Here is an 18,059-nt window from a genome sequence, read left to right as displayed (position 1 = left end):
CATACACAATAACTACAACCATGAGGATTGATGACAAGGTGAAATGGACTGTCAGCTTGTACACAATGTCCAATACACAGCTGGCTTAGAAAAGAAACATGGGACCTCTGAACGCAGAGCTATAAATTGTACCCTGTAGGTGATATGAGAGACCAGCTTCTGCAAATTCAGAAATCACGTACAGAAATACTTGCACCAAACAAGGTTTAGAATAACACACCCGGCAGCAAGACGGATCAGTAGAAGAGGCGATAGCTCAGGGAAATCCTCACTGACAAGTTGTCCCTCTATCTTTGGTATGGTGGACCCAAGGTTTCACTTCTGACAATTTTAACAAGGTGTGAGTTGTTAGAGGCACTTCGTAGTCTTATTTTGAAGTTTTTAAAGAGACAACTATGTTACTGACATCAGCAGATTTCAGACTGAAAGCAAACAGAATTTTTCATTAAATTATTGGGGTCGGAAACGACTCCACAGACTGACCATTAAACTGTTTTTGTGTAAAACAGTAGCTTCAAAGTACAATTAGGAAAATAAAAAGTCAACTCCATGTGTCTCAGCAGAGCCGTAAGTTATACGCCTTTGGACTTTAGTCAGCTAATGTTTTATGTAGTACAACAGGTAAAATCTTAAGTTGCCTCATTTTACATATGTACCTGACATTTCCTTCCCAGGTTACAGATTATAAATGTATGTGTGTTTTGTACAAATAGTCTTCTTAAAAATATATCCTTATCTTCCATTTGTAAGGAGGGAAAGATCTTCATGTTCAAATCTGATATTGAAATTTCTTTATGAACTTGAAATTACAAGAACTAACGTCTCATTTTAAATTTATACTAGAAAAAAACTTTATGATAATTGGAGATGCTGTCAGACTGGTTTCCAAGCACTTGAATAGCAAAGAAAACCAAAAATAAGAATAGAAGCCACATCCAACAGATATTTTTAAAGAACCGAGAAAATTGGTCTTACGGAAAGAACTGGTCTGAAGTTTTACTCAAAGGTTTGGTTGAAAGATATTAACTGACATTTCTTGAGCATTTACAATGTTATAGGCACAGTTCAAAGTGCTTTGTGTGTTAACACTCTTATTCCTCTAAATTCAATGAGATTAATACTATGGTTATCATTCCCATTTTACAGGTGGGGAAACTGAGGCATGGAGCAACTGAGTATCTTTGCCACAGATCATATAACGAGGAAGTGTTAGAGCTGGGATTCATACACAACTATGTGGTCTGGCTCCAAAGGCCACGTGCTTACCCCAAACTGTACTGCCTCGAGATGTTATAGCAAAAGAAACAGAGGACTATTTTGGCCATCTGGCAAATAAATATCTTAGATTTGTTTTATGTCATTATAGTTTCCCCCCCCCCCTTTAGATGATCAAACTCACTAATTCTCCTTGAAAATTCCCTTAATAGTCTTGTATTCAATTCCTGGTACTAAATTATTTAATATGCGTAATGTTCCAGGTTCTAATTAACTGATGAAACCTTATGCAGCCATTAAAAATGATGATTTTACAAAGAGTTTTAAGAATATAGAAGAATACTTAGAAAATAAAGTAGCAGGAGGTAAATTTGTAAAAAGCCAAGCTCTATTCCCTCCCCCTCCAAAAAAAAAAAAAAATAGCTTTCATTAGCTAGGAGAATTAAGAATGATTTCTTGTTTATTTTTCTTAATTTTCTATATAATTTAATACTTTTGTAGTCCAAAAAATGAAGTAGACTTCATTTTTAAGAGGCCAATCAGAGCCTTTCATTACAAAAGCCTAGCTTGCAGCACTTGGTGATGATCTTAGTGTATCATTTAGAATCATTTCCATGGAGCCTGTGCTATATATAAGTGAGATGGCAGAGTTCAGACCTGCACTGCTATATGTGGCTATTTAATTTTAAGCTTATTAAAATAAAATAAAATTTAAAATTCAGTTCCTCAGTCACATTAGCCTCATTTCAAGTGCTCCGTAGCCACCTGTGGCTAGGTGACAACTTTTCCAGCATCACAGAAAATTCTACCGTGCAGCACTGGTTTAGAAGAAAGAACACAGAATCTGGAACCAGAAGACTTGGAATAAGGTCCTCTTACAAGATGACACTTGCTGTGTGACATGGGGCAATTTTCTCAAGCTCTCTAAGCCTATTTCCCCACAGGCAAATTGGGACCAATGATAATACCACTTACCACACATGTAAATTAAGAAGGTTAAATACGAGAATGCAGGTGACAGTTCTCTGAAAACTGCAGTGTAGTTTACCAGATGGATAGACGTAGCTTCCCAAGTCCCCCAGTGTGAAGTTAATCTAGCTCTTCGTAGACTGATTCCAAACCCATGAATGCTTCATACCAAGAATTTAGCCTGAATGGCACCGTAAAAATCAGATTTACTATAGTTCCCAGACCAAGTCCGTGGCAGTGTGGACATTCCATTTCTTCCTTGTAAAAAGCTTCAGTACACAGCTCTGTATTTATCTTATAAATATAACACCTCCTTTAATAATTTAAAGTCTTCACTGCAAACACATTGCTCTAGTTCCATTTCTGCAATGAAAAGGAATGCCTTAAAATAAACAGAACAGAAATAAAAATAAATAGAATAGAAAAAGGCTGTGTTCAAAGAAATCAATGAGGTTTGTCAAATGCTATATAATAACGAAGGGAAATCAATCTAAGCTGACAGTGCGGGCATTAAGCAAAAGATCTTGCCATTTGCTGCAAGAGCATGAGGTTTTCACCAACGATGACAGCAGTTTCTCTTAAACTTCAGTGCTGTTGGGGTACCAATGAAGCGGAAATACTTGCTCATTCTGGTATTTTCTTTTCCCCAGAGTCACTTCTGGTTTTTGCTGCAAGACAACGTGACTCTCTTAGATTAGTTTAGGTCTGCCGCATTTCCAAAACGCCTCCATCCTATTTCTCATTTGACCACCCGATGGCCTGTTAAAGAGTGCGCCGTGCAAGGTGCAAGGAAACAGGCGTCACCTCCCGCTGCCGGCGCCGTGGGTCCCCCACTCACGCTCCCTCCTGCCTCCCCAGGTCCGGCCGTGGGCGCCTTCGCCGTGATGACTGCAGAGGACTCCAGCGCGGCCCCGAGCAGCGACGCGGCGGCCAGCTCGCAGGCGCCCAGCTCGCAGGCGCCCGAGGGCGTGGCGGGCGCGCCCAACGAGGCGGCGCTGCGGGCGCTGATGGCGCGCACGGGCTACAGCCTGGCGCAGGAGAACGGGCAGCGCAAGTTCGGCGGGCCGCCGCCCGGCTGGGAGGGCCCGCGCCCGCAGCGCGGCTGCGAGGTCTTCGTGGGCAAGATCCCGCGCGACGTGTACGAGGACGAGCTGGTGCCCGTGTTCGAGGCGGTGGGCCGCATCTACGAGCTGCGCCTCATGATGGACTTCGACGGCAAGAACCGCGGCTACGCCTTCGTCACCTACTGCCACAAGCTGGAGGCCAAGCGCGCCGTGCGCGAGCTCAACAACCACGAGATCCGCCCGGGCCGCCTGCTCGGCGTGTGCGGCAGCGTGGACAACTGCCGCCTCTTCATCGGCGGCATCCCCAAGATGAAAAAGCGCGAGGAGATCCTGGAGGAGATCGCCAAGGTCACCGAGGGCGTGCTCGACGTGATCGTCTATGCCAGCGCGGCCGACAAGATGAAGAACCGCGGCTTCGCCTTCGTGGAGTACGAGAGCCACCGCGCCGCCGCCATGGCGCGCCGCAAGCTCATGCCCGGCCGCATCCAGCTCTGGGGCCACCAGATCGCCGTGGACTGGGCCGAGCCCGAGATCGACGTGGACGAGGACGTGATGGAGACCGTGAAGATCCTCTACGTGCGCAACCTCATGATCGAGACCAGCGAGGACACCATCCGCAAGAGCTTCGGCCAGTTCAACCCGGGCTGCGTGGAGCGCGTCAAGAAGATCCGCGACTACGCCTTCGTGCACTTCGCCAGCCGCGAGGACGCCGTGCGCGCCATGCGCAGCCTCAACGGCACCGAGCTGGAGGGCTCGTGCCTGGAGGTGACGCTGGCCAAGCCGGTGGACAAGGAGCAGTACTCGCGCTACCAGAAGGCGGCCAAGGGCGGCGGCGCGGCCGAGGCGGCGGCGCAGCAGCCCGGCTACGTGTACCCCTGCGACCCCTACGCGCTGGCCTACTACGGCTACCCCTACAACGCGCTCGTCGGGCCCAACAGGGACTACTTCGTGAAAGGTTAGTGGGGCTCTTCTCCGGCGGGACCCTCGGGAGCCGCTCCCGGGCGTGCGCGGGGCCTGGGCGGAAGCGTGCGGAGCTGGCGGACGCTGAGCTGCTCCCTGGGTTTCTGGCCTGGGCTTCGTTGTTGGCTAGCACCTCAGGCAGCCGCTTCTGTAGCACTGACGGAAGTGCAGGCCATTCCGGGGTGAGCGGTGGAACCGTGGGGTATGCAAGCGCTTGCATTCTGCCTTGCCGGGGTTACCAGATTTGGGGCTAGTCGGCCAGTCTCGTGGCACTTAGCCTAAAACCTGGTTGTGATATTAAATCTTAAGGCGGAGTCAATGTTTTTTCTTTTTGTGTTTTTATAAACATTGATTAGGATATAATGAGACCAGGCATTATGCTGGAAAATAAGACACCTAGGTTCTGGGTCCTGCTCTCTGGCTAACTGGGTTTGTGGCTTTAGTCGGTCACTTTATCATCCCCTGGCCTGTTTTCTCAAGCACAAAACGTGAAAGGTGGACTAGCAGATCCCTTTCCAGAGCTGACTTTGTTACAGTCTATTACTGTTTGCCTTTGCTGAAATTGCAAATACAGTCTGGAGAGTTTGCCCTAAGGAACTCCTGGATTATGCACATATACTTAGGGTGCAAATCTAGGCTGAAATAGGATGTATTTACCAGCCCATTAAAAGTGTAGCCACCTGCAACTTAGACTCAGGACAAACAACCACATGCCACGAGCCGTGAGCCAAGGTCTGCCTCCTGTGCTGTCGCTGTTGGGTGCTCACCATTGTTTGTGTTGTTATTACAAGCAGGCAGCACAAGAGGCCGAGGGCGAGGTGCAGCCGGCAACAGAGCCCCGGGGCCCAGGGGTTCCTACCTTGGGGGATATTCTGCTGGCCGCGGGATATATAGCCGGTATCATGAAGGAAAAGGAAAGCAGCAAGAAAAAGGATATGAACTTGTGCCGAATTTGGAAATCTCTACTGTCAATCCAGTTGCCATTAAACCTGGCACAGGTCAGTATAACACAGATGGAGAATGCATCCCTTCAGCCTAAACTCCGGCCCTCTTTTTGAAGTGAGTCCAAGCCTTTCTCGGGCTCTTACATCTGCACATGGCCTTCTCTTCTCATAGGCAGCCAGAGACTGGGCAAAAACAAAGCTGGAACTTAAGGGGACAGTCTAGCTCTCACCGTATTTGCATCAGAGTTTCTGGCAGTAAGTTTTTCAAATGGATATCACCAGTTAGGCTTTTTCTGCATCTACAGCTGAGTAGGCAGAGTTGTAGCAGGGGTTGGGGTCAGGGGGAAGAACGGAAGAATATGAGGCTTTCTGTACCTTTTAGCTAAAACCTGTCTTTTCCTTACTCAGGCCTATTTCTACCTCAACCTTCAGAAGCCAGAGGGTGCAGCTATTTATTGCCCATTCTGAGAGCTGCTGGGAAGGGTAGAAAATTCCCCTTCAGGAGCAAACAGCCCCATTTGTCCATGGTCTAAGCAAACAAGAATGCCCGGGCACAAGGCAGTGGTGCAAGATTTTGCAGCTGCTAATTCCCTGGATTCTGATTTCCAGCACTCATTTCCTCTTCCCCGGGGAGGTGGGGGGGGGGGAAGATTGGGAGTAGGGATGCTCAAGTATTTCAGGCTAGGGACCTTGAACTTCGCTTTCACCCCAGGCGCCACAAACCAGTTTGCCAATGTTGTTAGTGCCCATGGTCCCCTAATGTGAGGCAGGTCTTCAGATTCAAACCTGCAAAGAACATGAACTCCATTGTGTGAGTCTAGCACAAACTCGATAATAACACACACCACACAACCGTCCGAACATATGGAAAGTTCAGTCTGTGGGTAATTGGAATGATCCTCCTCTAGACCTCTTCCTGGCTTCATGGAGGGTAGACTGAAGAACTGTTTAAAACTCAGCTACTCTGGTTTTCTCATGGTTGAGACTGTGCACGTCTTCCCCTGGCCAGAGTCAAGGAGCCTGTGCATTTGGGACACAGGTTCACATTGGCCTCCGAGGGCTGAAGAGCATTTTCCTAGGGGAGCTCTCTTCTGAAGAATCCAGTGAAGATTTTCTTGCCTCTGTAAAATTATGCAGTCTTTACAGTTAAGTGAATCCTTAGACTGTATTTTCGTATAAATGCCATTGGCAGCTGGGCATGCTGGCTCATGTCTATAGTCCCAGTACTTTAGGAGGCCAAGGCAGGAGGATCGCTTGAGGCCAGGAATCTGAGACATAATTTTAAAAAATAGAGAATTCCCTAATTTCTTAATGGGCAACATAGTGAGACCCCATCTCTATAAAAAATTTTTTTAAAAATTATCTGGGCGTGGTGGCCCACACCTGTAGTCCTAGTAGTTACTTAGGAGGCTGAGGCGGGAGGATCACTTGAGCTCAGGAGATCAAGGCTGCAGTGAGCTGTGACCGTGCCACTGTACTCCAGCCTGGGCAACACAGCAAGACCTTGTCTCTAAAAAGATAAATAAATAAATGCCTTTGAGACTGTGAGCAGTGTAGAATCGATCCTATAGCTCTGTAGCTCCATAAAACAGAACCTGGATACAGGAACTGTTGCTTCTACTTGTTGGGAAAGGGATCCCTGTTGGCAAGTTGCAATAGCCTAAGTTTAACAAGAGAAAAGAACTGTTGAATAATCTTTAGCCATTTAAAAATGCATTCTGGGGCCTGAGGACCAGTAGCCAGAACAGCTCAGAGTTAGTACAGCCCCTTGGAGCTCAAACTCACAGCCCTCTCTGGGCCCCATCCCTTTGATTCTGGTTCTGATCATCCAGGAAATTAGAATTTTGTATTTTAAGAGAGACACCAGAGTAGTAGTGCAATATCTAGGCACAAGACCAATAGAAGATATGACTGGAAAGCCAGATAAAAGATTTGGTTAAGATTTTAGATATATTTTATTGAATGGCTGTACCATCGTTAAGCTTAAAGCCATTTATCTCCTTAGGTTTGATCAAGTCAGTGTTTAATAGAATAAATGTACCTACAGTTGTAGAAAAGCCATCCTTTCAGCACGTACAAGCACATACACAAACCCCCTAAATCAGGGCCAGTCTCCTTGTGCTCTCGTTATCAGACATTGACATTTAATAACTGCTATGTTTTTGAATCTGTGGTTGCAATGAGCCTGTTGGACTTAAGTCACAGAAATTCTTTGAATTGGCAGGTCCCACAAAAAAAATAGTCATTCCACTGCTTTACTTCTATGAGAGGACATTAAGAAATTAGGGAATTCTCTATTTTTTTAAATTATGTATTTTTCCTTGAATCGGTAATGATGAAATCTGAAATACAGGATGAGAAGGGTAAACACAGGTCTCTGAGTTCCCAGAATGCAACCCTCAGCAGCCCCTGCTTCTTGAAAAGTGGTGAAAGTGGACAAGGCAGTCAGTCTGGTAATGCAGGAGGCGCAGAAGGACCAGGTAGACCCAGCCTCGCACATGTGGGGCCTCAAGCCTCTGATTTCACTTATTCTGAGCCCATTTTCTCAGAGTTCAAGACTCTTTCTTGCTCAGCAGGACATCAAGAATAAGTTTCAAAATGAGCCTTTTCTATAGAAGTAGTAGAAAATGCTGGTGCAGAAGCCTAACTCCAGGCTTCCCCTCCGTGCTAATCGGCTGGGAGCCTCCATACCCTGTCGTTCCTGAGAGACAAGCGGGGAGCTGCCTGCCACCTCCCGTCTCTTCCTTTTGGGGAGCAAGTACCTGGTTACATGGCTTGTACTAAAAGACCATGAATTAGCACGGAGAGGCCCATGACTGCTAAACTTGGTTTCTAAGCATGCATAGAGTGCTTGATGGACTGTTCTTGCTGAAAAGTGATTGACTTGTTTTTCCCTCTTTGCTTCTCTTGCAGTAGCCATCCCCGCCATTGGGGCCCAGTATTCCATGTTTCCGGCAGCCCCAGCCCCTAAAATGATTGAAGATGGCAAAATCCACACAATGGAGCACATGCTAAGCCCGATTGCTGTGCAGCCGGACCCAGCCAGTGCTGCCGCCGCCGCCGCCATCATTCCCGCTGTGTCCACGCCGCCGCCCTTCCAGGTCGAGTTCTTGCTGCGGTCGTTGTAACGTGTGTGTGAGCCCCTTTAGCGTGGGTGCATTTAGTGTTCAGCACTGAGAATTCACCGTGGGCCGAGCTCTCTGTTAGAGCCACGGGGTTGGGTGACACAGAGCATTTTTAATGTGAATCATGACAGAAAAGAAAAACTTTTAATAATAATTGGACTGCCCTAATATTATCATTGTATTAAGAATGGGAATCAGTATGAGAAAATGACATGTGTGATTTTTCTTAGTGTCGTAATATTGCACAGACCTTTTTTTTTTTAAGTGGCACTGGATAACTTTTAGCTCATGTTGTTAAAGAGCTGACATTCGAAGTCCAGGGAGCTCTTTCACATTTTCACATTCCAAATTGCAGCTCCAGGAAGATTTTTAAAAAATGTTTACCCACATATATATAAGTGAGTGTGTGTGTTTATATATTTATGGGGGCGGGGGGAGAGAGAATATATATTCATAGATTAAATGAAATTTTACAAAGTCTGCCTGTAATCCTGTCCTCCAACCATATCTCCCACTATTCCCCTATCTCTTCCCAAACTAATCTCACCATTTTGGACTCCTCCCCCACCTTTGTTCAGTGTTCTCTTTTTTTTTTTTTTGAGACAGAGTCTCACTCTGTTGCCTGGGCTAGAGTGAGTGCCGTGGCGTCAGCCTAGCTCACAGCAACCTCAAACTCCTGGGCTTAAGCGATCCTCCTGCCTCAGCCTCCCCAGGAGCTGGGACTACAGGCACGTGCCACCATGCCTGGCTAATTTTTTCTATTTTTAGTAGAGACAGGGTCTCGCTCTTGCTGAAGCTGGTTTCAAACTCCTGACCTCAAGCAATCCTCCTGCCTCGGCCTCCCAGAGTGCTAGGATTACAGGTGTGAGCCACCATAGCCGGGCCCACAGTGTTCTCTTAACTACGGTTTCTTCAGTCTCACCTCTTCACAGAATCTTTCCCTACCCGCCAGGCCTAGAGAATCTTCTGTCCTGTCCTTCTCATTACTAGGTTATTACTTAGCTTTTGGCTGCCAGTGTTTTCTCTCTCCCCAGTTAAAATGAAGCTCCTCCAGCCCAAAGGCTATCTCTTAGGTTTCTTTGTATCTTTAGTGCATAGCACATAGGGAGCACGTCTGTTTAACAGAAAAAAACTATCTTGTTTTAAAGCTATTCTCTGTGAGGCAGAGAATCACGAACACCAATCACAGATATAATCAGGCCCGTGGGCTCTCATCCAGTTGAGTGAGAATTATCCAGGGCGTGTGTTTAAAAAGCAGAGATTCTTAGACTCAAACCCCTGAAGGTTTCAGTTCAGTTGACCTGGGCTGGGGTTCTAGAACCGATACTTTGTGCACGTTCCTCAATGATTTGGAAACAGAGCCAGGCCGTGACCCTCCTCAGCAGGATGCCGTTTACTTGCCTTTGCCAACTGTGAACGTTCGTCTTGACTGCTTCGTCCACAGAGGGTCAGGCTGCTTGAAGTTTATCCGCCCATCAGTATGTCCTCAAGTGTTCTTTAACTTGGACCTCCCAAAGACAAAATAAGGGCTGGGTTGTAGATGGCTCACTGCCGAGTGACAGCTCTGCGCAGTTACTACTTGTGGCCTGGCGGTGCATATCTGTGGTAACTTGCAAGCAGTACTTAACGGTATCCGACAATAATTTCTAATTCTTCTTTACTAAGGAACTCATGAACACTCGTCTTTGGTAAGTGGTGTCAGTTCTGGTCAGGTGCAAATTCCAGGCCCCATGCTCATGTTCTGGGCCCCACACCGTTCCTGTCTCGTATCAGTCTGCACTGGAAGTTGCCGTGGGGTCCTTATTCACCATCTTTGCTTAGGAATTTGCTCAAAGTACAATCCATTGATTCCCATGGAGATTTTTTCCTCCTCTAGCAAATTCTGCAGAATGCCTAGCGCTCTTGCCTGTTAACCTGAGAATGGCTTCTTTGGGCGTGTGGGGCCGTGGCGCTCTCTCTGGAATCTCAGAACTCTGTGTCCTCATCTGAGGTCTTTACCCCGGGTTCTCTGACGGATTCTGCCTTCCACTTCTTTTGAATTCTCTTCCAAATTGCAGCAGAGGAGGAGGATCTTAAGCACTACTGGCTGACAAAAAGAACGCCTTTCTGAGCGGGAGTCACTGGACACTGATCTCCCAGCGTGGCTTTCAGAACCTACCGTGGGGTCGCTTTGGCCATCTTCCCCTGCCTTGCAGGTGCTCAGGGGTATTCCTCTTTATATCAAAAATTTCACGTAGCCTTTGCAAGCAATAAAAAAATATTTGCTGGCACAGACTTAATTACATCTTCAAACTAATTTCTCATACTTTTCTCAATGTTCACCACAAATCTGTGGGGTAGGTAGAGCAAGGATAACCGTTCCTCTCTGACAGCGGGGAAAACCTCAGGGAACCATGACCTGAATTGGAAGTTAAAGATGTCAAGTGCATGCTTTCTACACTACCACTGTGGCATTTTTCTTTAGTCCTTGTCTTTGATGAAGCTATATTAATGCGCTTGTACATTGGTACGTATCCACGGGGGATACATTCCAAGGCCACATAAAAACAATAAAAGTAACGATACAACAATAAAAAATAACAAGTAAAAATACCCTATAATTTTTATGTATATAGCGTTTACATTGCATTAGGTGTTATAAGTAACCTAGAGATGATTCCGAGTATACATGGGTGTGTGCAGACGCTGTCTCTTCTCCTGAGCGGTTGCGCGTCGGGGGCCACAGGGGTCGGGAGCCCGGCTCTCGCCCAGGCCCCTGGCGTGCGGGCCTCTCACGCTCACCCAGCTCGCGTGCACTGGATCTGGGGATGCGGCCCCAGCCCACCTCTTTCACGTCTCTTAGTCCTCAGCTGGTTGTCAGTTGTGTACACGTCTGCCTTCCTGTCCTGAGAATGGCAGCCTTTGCTTTGGCGTCTTTGCCCTCCCATGCCCTGGGCGCTGCTGGGTGCGCGGCAGGTCCCTGCACGCGTTCAGGAAGGATTCTCTCTGTCTTCCCTCCTCAGGGCCGCCCAATAACTCCAGTCTACACAGTGGCTCCCAACGTGCAGAGAATTCCCGCCGCCGGGATCTACGGGGCCAGTTACGTTCCGTTTGCTGCTCCGGCCACAGCCGCGATCGCCACACTACAGAAGAACGCGGCCGCCGCCGTGTACGGGGGCTACGCCGGCTACATACCTCAGGCCTTCCCCGCTGCTGCTATTCAGGTCCCCATCCCCGACGTCTACCAGACATACTGAGCGTGGTGGCGAGGGCGAAGACGAACCGCAGAAACACCACTGAAGGAACGCTTTCCTATTTATGAAGAAAGAACATGCTAGATTAGCACATCCATGCAACCTGAAAGTGAAGGATGCTATGAAATCTCATACTGGAATATTTTGTATACATGAAGTTTTCACTAGTTTTTTAAGACTATTTTCAATATAGCAGGCCTGTGTTCATACATTTCTAATGAGACTTTCAATGGTTCGTGCCTTGTTACCATCTTTTAAAAATTTGTATGCCATACTACATTTGTATAGAGGTTTTTGTTTTGTTTTTTTTTTAAGGATATATTTTCAGTATGAAGGTTATTTTCTTAACTTCTGCACTCCAGAGATTTCTATTTTGTAGTACCTTCAATAATATATCAACTATATATTAAAAAAGCACACTTGAGCAGCTAGGGAACTATTTTGAAAAATATAGTCAATATTTAAAGATACAAACAATAGTGCTTTAAAATACTACATAAAACATTATTTTAAAGGTTATACTGAAAAGTGCAATTTTAAAATGAGTAAAACCTCTCTATTTCCACTGGCATTAAGGCTTGACGGTGTTACTATGTGTTAGCCATGACGGTTCTGATTTTTAAAAGAAATTAAACACTCAGTCTCTCCTTAAGCCAACATTGAAAAGCCTTTTTATACTGCTTAAGTCCAAACACTGGAAAGTGCTCACCTGCCACCGTTGCCCTGGGCTTATTCTCCGTGTGCCTTTACCCTTAAAAATGCCCCCCACTTCCATCTCTCACCATCTCCCTTCCTCCCCAAGTCCCCAAACTGACTCCAGTGCTTGGCAAGTTTAGGGCAAACGAATAACTGTGGTAGAGAGAACAGCTGATGGGTTTTATACTACTACTCTTTGGGTTTTTGCTGGGTTTTTTTTGTTTTCTTGTGGGTTTTTTTGTTTGTTTTGGTGGGGAGGTTTTATCTTCGATGTGTGCCATTTTGAATAGCAGAGTAAGCACAAAGTTTTAATAGGTTTGAGTAAGACATCTTTGCATAGCCTAGTCAATTGCCCAATATAAAACTTTAATTCCTATTCTAATGCTTTTAGTCATTTTTGAAGTATGAGTTTGCAGGGGCAAAGAATGCATGTTATTGCAGATAACACCCCCAAGGGCTCTCGTCAGCAAAGACTTCTGCTTCTAGTTGCCTTATCATGTTTCATGCAAAACGTCTGTCCTCAAGGGTATTGGAAGCATTACATTCATAGAATGGGGCTTTCCTCTGTTGCTGTGCACGTGGCGGGTAAACTGAATTGGGGTGTGCACCTCCAGGAGGAGGAGAGACCTATAAGGGTTAAAAGATAGTTTGTAAATATCTCCTAATGCTTATTTTTAGTCCTTTTGTGTTGTAGAACTTCATGGTATGTAGTTTAATGCAAAATGATACCATTTTATTTCAATGTTATTAAAGAGGTTTGTTTTATTAGGAAATAAATGTATTGTTGCAGTGTTTTGTGCCTGGTTAAAGGCTTCTGTTTAGCAGAGTGAATGTAAAATACAGTAAAATGTTAAGATTGTCATCTCCTTTATGAATATATCAACTTGGAATTTTTTTTAAAGGCTCAATCAAGGAAGTGAGGTGTGCAATAAGGTAGCAGATATGGAATTGTGTTTTTATGTCATGTTAGAGAGCCATAAAACCTTTCCACCCACTGGTTTGTTGGGGTTTTTTTTTTTTTGATGGTGGAATTCTTACCTGTAGATTAATAATAGGATCATGGCCTTAGCCAATACTTTTGTTTGTTTTAAATTAAGAGATCCCCAAATGCCTTTCCCCCCCCTCATCTTGGGATGAGAGATTAGTTTTTATATATAAGCAATATTTATTTAACTATTCTATAAAATTATTGAGTGCCTGCTAAGGCCTTTAAACATTCCTAACATTCCCTTCCATCATTCTTAAATGACATAAAGTAATTTTGCAATGTTCCTGATCATGTGCCCAGCAAGCTGCACCCAAACCCGCATCTGCTGGACTGAGTAATTCAACAAAATGCATTTTGGATCCGATCCTCATCCCTGGCTGTGTGAAAGAAGGATTGTCACAGAGGTTCACCGGATGAAACTCTGACCCGGTTTTCTACTGTATTTTACATGTGCCTGTAAATTGTTTGCAAGAAAGAAAATGGTATTTTAACATGGCAACTACCAAACTACCTTATAAACAAATGTTGGTGATACAGCCAGTGAAGTATCAGTGAGCCTCGTGTCTGGGACTGGTCTGTCCCTGCTGTTTCAGAACCATTTCATGTACACTACTGAGGTAAGTTTATAACTTGAAATGTGAACTTTTTTTTTTTTTAGGGTTAAGAACAAACTATATAATGTACAAAAAAAGTTTTAGAGTTCTGTTTTCAGACATGCTAGTAGTTTAGTTATCTTTAGCTGCTTTGTATTTGAAAAACTTTTATGTAGCCGTGCTGCATTTACAGTACATTCATAGGATGTGTGTAGAAAATAAAGCTGTCTTCAAAGCAATTTCAAGACCTTATTTTAAATTGTGTTTTCCTTATACTGATTTATTTTTTTTTCTAGCGAAATTAACAAAACCCTTACAGCACAGAAGGGATCAAGTAATTCAGTATTTTCAGTTGGGGAAATTGGCAAGTTATAGTCATGTGTTTGGCTTGGAATTACCCTTGAAGTCGAGTTGCATAGTTGAATGATCAGTATCCTCAAACTCCAGCTCCTTGAAACAGGACTCGGCATCTGGATTGGAACAGGACGTGGCAAAGCCCGTCACTGCTCTCCGGGCTGAAGTTCGTTTACGATTCCCAAAGCTTTACACTCAGAGCTCTAAATGGAGGCAGCTGATGTGACAGTGAGTTTTGTGGTGGTCTCATGAATGTGCTCGGGTGACCTTGATGTTGGTCACTGCGTTTGAAACCAAAGCTGCCTTGTTTCTCCTTTTCACAGTGCACAGCAAGGTCACTAGAACACTTCCCTTTTCTCCAGAGATCATCACTAACTTCAGACAGTATCTATCAGCAAAGTCAATCAAATGATAGGAGGGAAGGTGGTAGGTTGTCAATGGAGTTACTTCTAAAAATTGTTCCAGTTAGGCTTGCCCACAAGTAAGAATTTTACCTTCCTAACTTTGAACCTGGGTTATGACTTCTCAACGTCCATTTCTCAAAATTCTAACTTCCTGTTTCCTCTTAAAATGGATGAAGACCTTTCTAGAGCCAGAATAGGCTGGGAAACCTCCCCGAATGACAGATCATTAGGCAGTGTTTCTAAGGGCAACAAGATCTGCTGATTCCTTCTTATTCTAAGAGGAAAGTACAGATGCCCTTCAAGTTGCTGAATCACATTCAGAGTTAGATTCATCTCATTAGAAAAAGAATTAACAGTCAGACCAGTCACGTATTGTGTCTGTCCTAGGTGTCAGGCTTTGCTCCAGGTGCCGCAGCAACAGAATGAACAGAATTTTGCACGTACGGCTTGCATTACAGTGGGAGGACAGACAGAATGAGGAGGTCAGTAGTATGTCAAGTGAGGCTAAATGCCGTCATCCTGAGATGGACGAGGCTCCTTGGCTTCCGCCGTCTCACGTGGGCCTCACGGGGACTCAGCCGTGTTGTAGGCACAGCAGATGGGTGACTGGCCAAGGTCACATGGTTGGTGAGAAGCAGGACTGAAGTCTGCAGTCAGACTCCAAGTCCCAGAGCCTTCCTAGCAGCACACGGCCCCTGGAAATGGGTAAATAGAGCAGAATAAGAAAATCAAATAAGAAAAGAAAAGCTTTTCAAAGAGTGTAGTCTCTTTTCTGTTGGCTTTTTGTGTGTTTTTATATGTCACTTAGGGAGTGGAAAGAATGGCTGAAAATGCCTCCTCTCAGCCTGGAAGACAGCAGCTATAAAGTAGGGCTGGTAAAAATGTGCACGCTGCTAGATGTAGGAATTCTAACTACAAGGCTGTCCCCAGGGCTATGAAGGAGGCTGACAAACTGGCATCAGAATCCTTCTGATTCTTCAATAGAGTAGATGCCCGATTTTTTTATTCCAAAAATATGTTATGACAACATAGCAAAGCACTCATTTAGTTGAAAGTTAGAACAATTAGAAAACCTAATGTTTCTTAAACATTGCCTCAATTTTTACGTGATATTTTCTTTATTATAAAATATTCTGGGCACTTAGTTTTTATATCGGTTTTTGGGTTTTGTTGTTTTTTTTAATCATATGAAGTTTGACATTTTGGCCTGGCCGTTTTGGCAAAATGACATTTTGACACCATGATCCTAAGAAAAATACATCTTCAACTTTTTTTTTTTTTTTTAGTTTTTCCTTTCATTTTTACATGGAGAGAATCTTCAACTTTTTTAAAAAGTTACTAAGTTGACACATATGTACTTACCTTATCCTACCTCTTCCTTGACACATTCCTCATTTTTGAACCCCCAAGGTCAAAAACATAGTATTAGGTTTAAATAATGTTTTGCGTAAAAAAAAAAAGTTTTGCAAAATGTTTTGCTTCAATTCCGAGGTCTAAGCTACCAGACTGGTTATAGCCTTTTCTTTCTCCTCCTTTTGTTTATTAGTCTTCCCTTTCTGGATGCCCAGTATTCCTGTTTTCTAAGCCCTCATGCTAATAAACCTGGGGGGGAAATGTGATTACCCAAATACTTGCCTCTATGAGCAAGCCCCATGGCCTAGTAACAGTCAGAACGCCTGGGGAGAAACCTTGGCTTTGCTACTTACCAGTCATTTGACCTTGGAAAAGACTCCTTGCCTCTTTGTGCACCAGTTTCTAAACTGGGAAAATAGTGGTAATAATTCTGACCTCATAAGGTCATTGTGAAAATCTGATGAGTTAATGAATCTTTAAAAGCCTGGTATGTTGCAGGCACTCTTCTAGAAAGTTATTTCCTTTCCCTTCCACTTCCAAAACTATAGTGAGAATGCTTTCCTCCATATCAATTCCACGAAGCACTTTCCATCTTAAGCCTTTGTATTCTTTTATTCACCCATTCAGTAAACATTGATGAGGGCCGACTATGTGCTGGTGTAACAGGGGCACGGGAGAAACAACAGTCAACAGAAGTGACCCTCTCTGCCTCCTGGAAACTCCCAGGCATGATAAGACGGTGTTTCACGGGACGGGCACCCCCCGGGCTTGGGCAGGGAGTTCATGAAGCTTCGGGGATGACGGGGCTTCTGCGCAGAGATCTGCAGAACGAGTAGGAGTTAGGGCGGATGAGCCGGGGAAATAAGAGGAAAGGCCCAAGCCCAGAGGAAAACATAGTCATGGCCCTGAGAGCAGGTCAAGGTGCCTCACAGAAGGAGAAAGGGTGTGAAGCAGCTCAGCCTTTGCTCCATTCAGCGTCAAAGGTGGTTCGTGGCCCTGCATTAACTGCGGAAGGAAGAGGTTTAGTCCCTACGGCAAGGAAGATGGGCGCCAGTACTCAAGTGGGAAGAACCCTCAGTCATTCATTCTTCCTTAGGACTTTCAAAAACTGATGGGGCCCTCCATTGATTCACACCGCTGGAGATGCCGGTCTTTAGCACAGCGCGTCTGGGGCTCCCCTAGCGGAAAGCTTCCTCCCGTTGGCCTCCCTGGCCCCAGGGGTGCCTGTCAACACTGACCTTGCCCGGGAGAGTCTGTAGTGTTGCCCACCCCGTCCCTCCTCAGGTCCAGGTTCCAGCCTCTGGAACCTTCTACCCTTTCCTCTCTGGGGTTAGCAGCTGCATGTGCCTGCCAGCGTGTCCCCACTGTCCCTAGGTAAACCCCCCTTGGGACAGGCATGCAGCCTTCTCAGCAAAGGTGATGGGGGCCTACAGTTCTCCAGATGACTGTGAGGGTGGAGGAGGGTCCCAAGTAAAATCTTCAGAGATGCACTGGCTTCCCCAGTAGGGCCATATTTCCATGCCACTCCGTTCTGCACGCTGTACCCGCAGACAACAGCAATGCCAAACCCTGCATGTGCAAGGAATATGATCTTTGCTGAGCTAATTTTTAGCCACCCTTATTTCTTGGCTTGCTCTACTTTGTTTGTCAAAAAATCTTCATTAATGATTAACCAACCATGAGGTTCAAATGGGCCTTAGTCATTCGGAAGCAGGCAAAGTCACCAAAGCCCAGTTGTTTCTGAGGTGACCTTGCTGGGGTGCTGGGTCAAGACACTTGAGCTTATGATATTATGATAACGTCGGGCCAGGCCGGTGCCATTTTGCTGGGATCTTTCCTCTCCTTTTTCAAGACCTTTCTTCCAAACTGTGGTAGCACCGTGGGATGGTATCATTTCCAACAGCCTCACCGTCCTTACCACCCCAACTCAAATATGGCCATTTAACACCTTCTCAATCTTCCATAAAGTGCTAGGTGGACTCAGCTAATCTCTCCTTTTCAAATAAGATGCTTCCCCTAAGAAGTGAAATTCTGGAAATGCAACTGACTCTAAATATGCTCTAGCATTTGTAGAGGGAACCTTTCGAGTATAAGAAAACAACAGCAAAAATAATCCAGTTAGCAGAATTTCCCAATCCTTAAGTGCAAATATCCAAACCAT

General features: G+C 45.3%; 1 protein-coding gene across 2 annotated transcripts in view; it reads left to right on the top strand.

The window, feature by feature from the left end:
• Nucleotides 1-14,039, top strand: part of RBM47 (RNA binding motif protein 47) — a 152,786-nt gene extending 138,747 nt beyond the window's left edge. The window contains exons 3-6 of one of the 2 annotated variants that reach the window (XM_045550575.1): nucleotides 3,042-4,203; nucleotides 5,003-5,206; nucleotides 8,066-8,253; nucleotides 11,280-14,039. In XM_045550575.1, coding sequence (XP_045406531.1) covers nucleotides 3,069-4,203; nucleotides 5,003-5,206; nucleotides 8,066-8,253; nucleotides 11,280-11,513 — 1,761 coding nt within the window. In that variant the 5' untranslated portion in view covers nucleotides 3,042-3,068 and the 3' untranslated portion in view covers nucleotides 11,514-14,039. Of the gene's footprint in view, nucleotides 1-3,041; nucleotides 4,204-4,999; nucleotides 5,207-8,065; nucleotides 8,254-11,279 lie in introns of both variants that reach the window. The other variant, XM_045550574.1, reaches the window with a different exon arrangement.
• The last annotated feature ends 4,020 nt before the right edge of the window (nucleotides 14,040-18,059 follow it).

Source organism: Lemur catta, chromosome 4 (genome assembly GCF_020740605.2).
Source record: "Lemur catta isolate mLemCat1 chromosome 4, mLemCat1.pri, whole genome shotgun sequence".
In the NCBI taxonomy this organism is placed as follows: domain Eukaryota; kingdom Metazoa; phylum Chordata; class Mammalia; order Primates; family Lemuridae; genus Lemur; species Lemur catta.
Note: the sequence above shows the minus strand (reverse complement) of the source record. Positions and strands in the feature narration are given on the sequence as shown.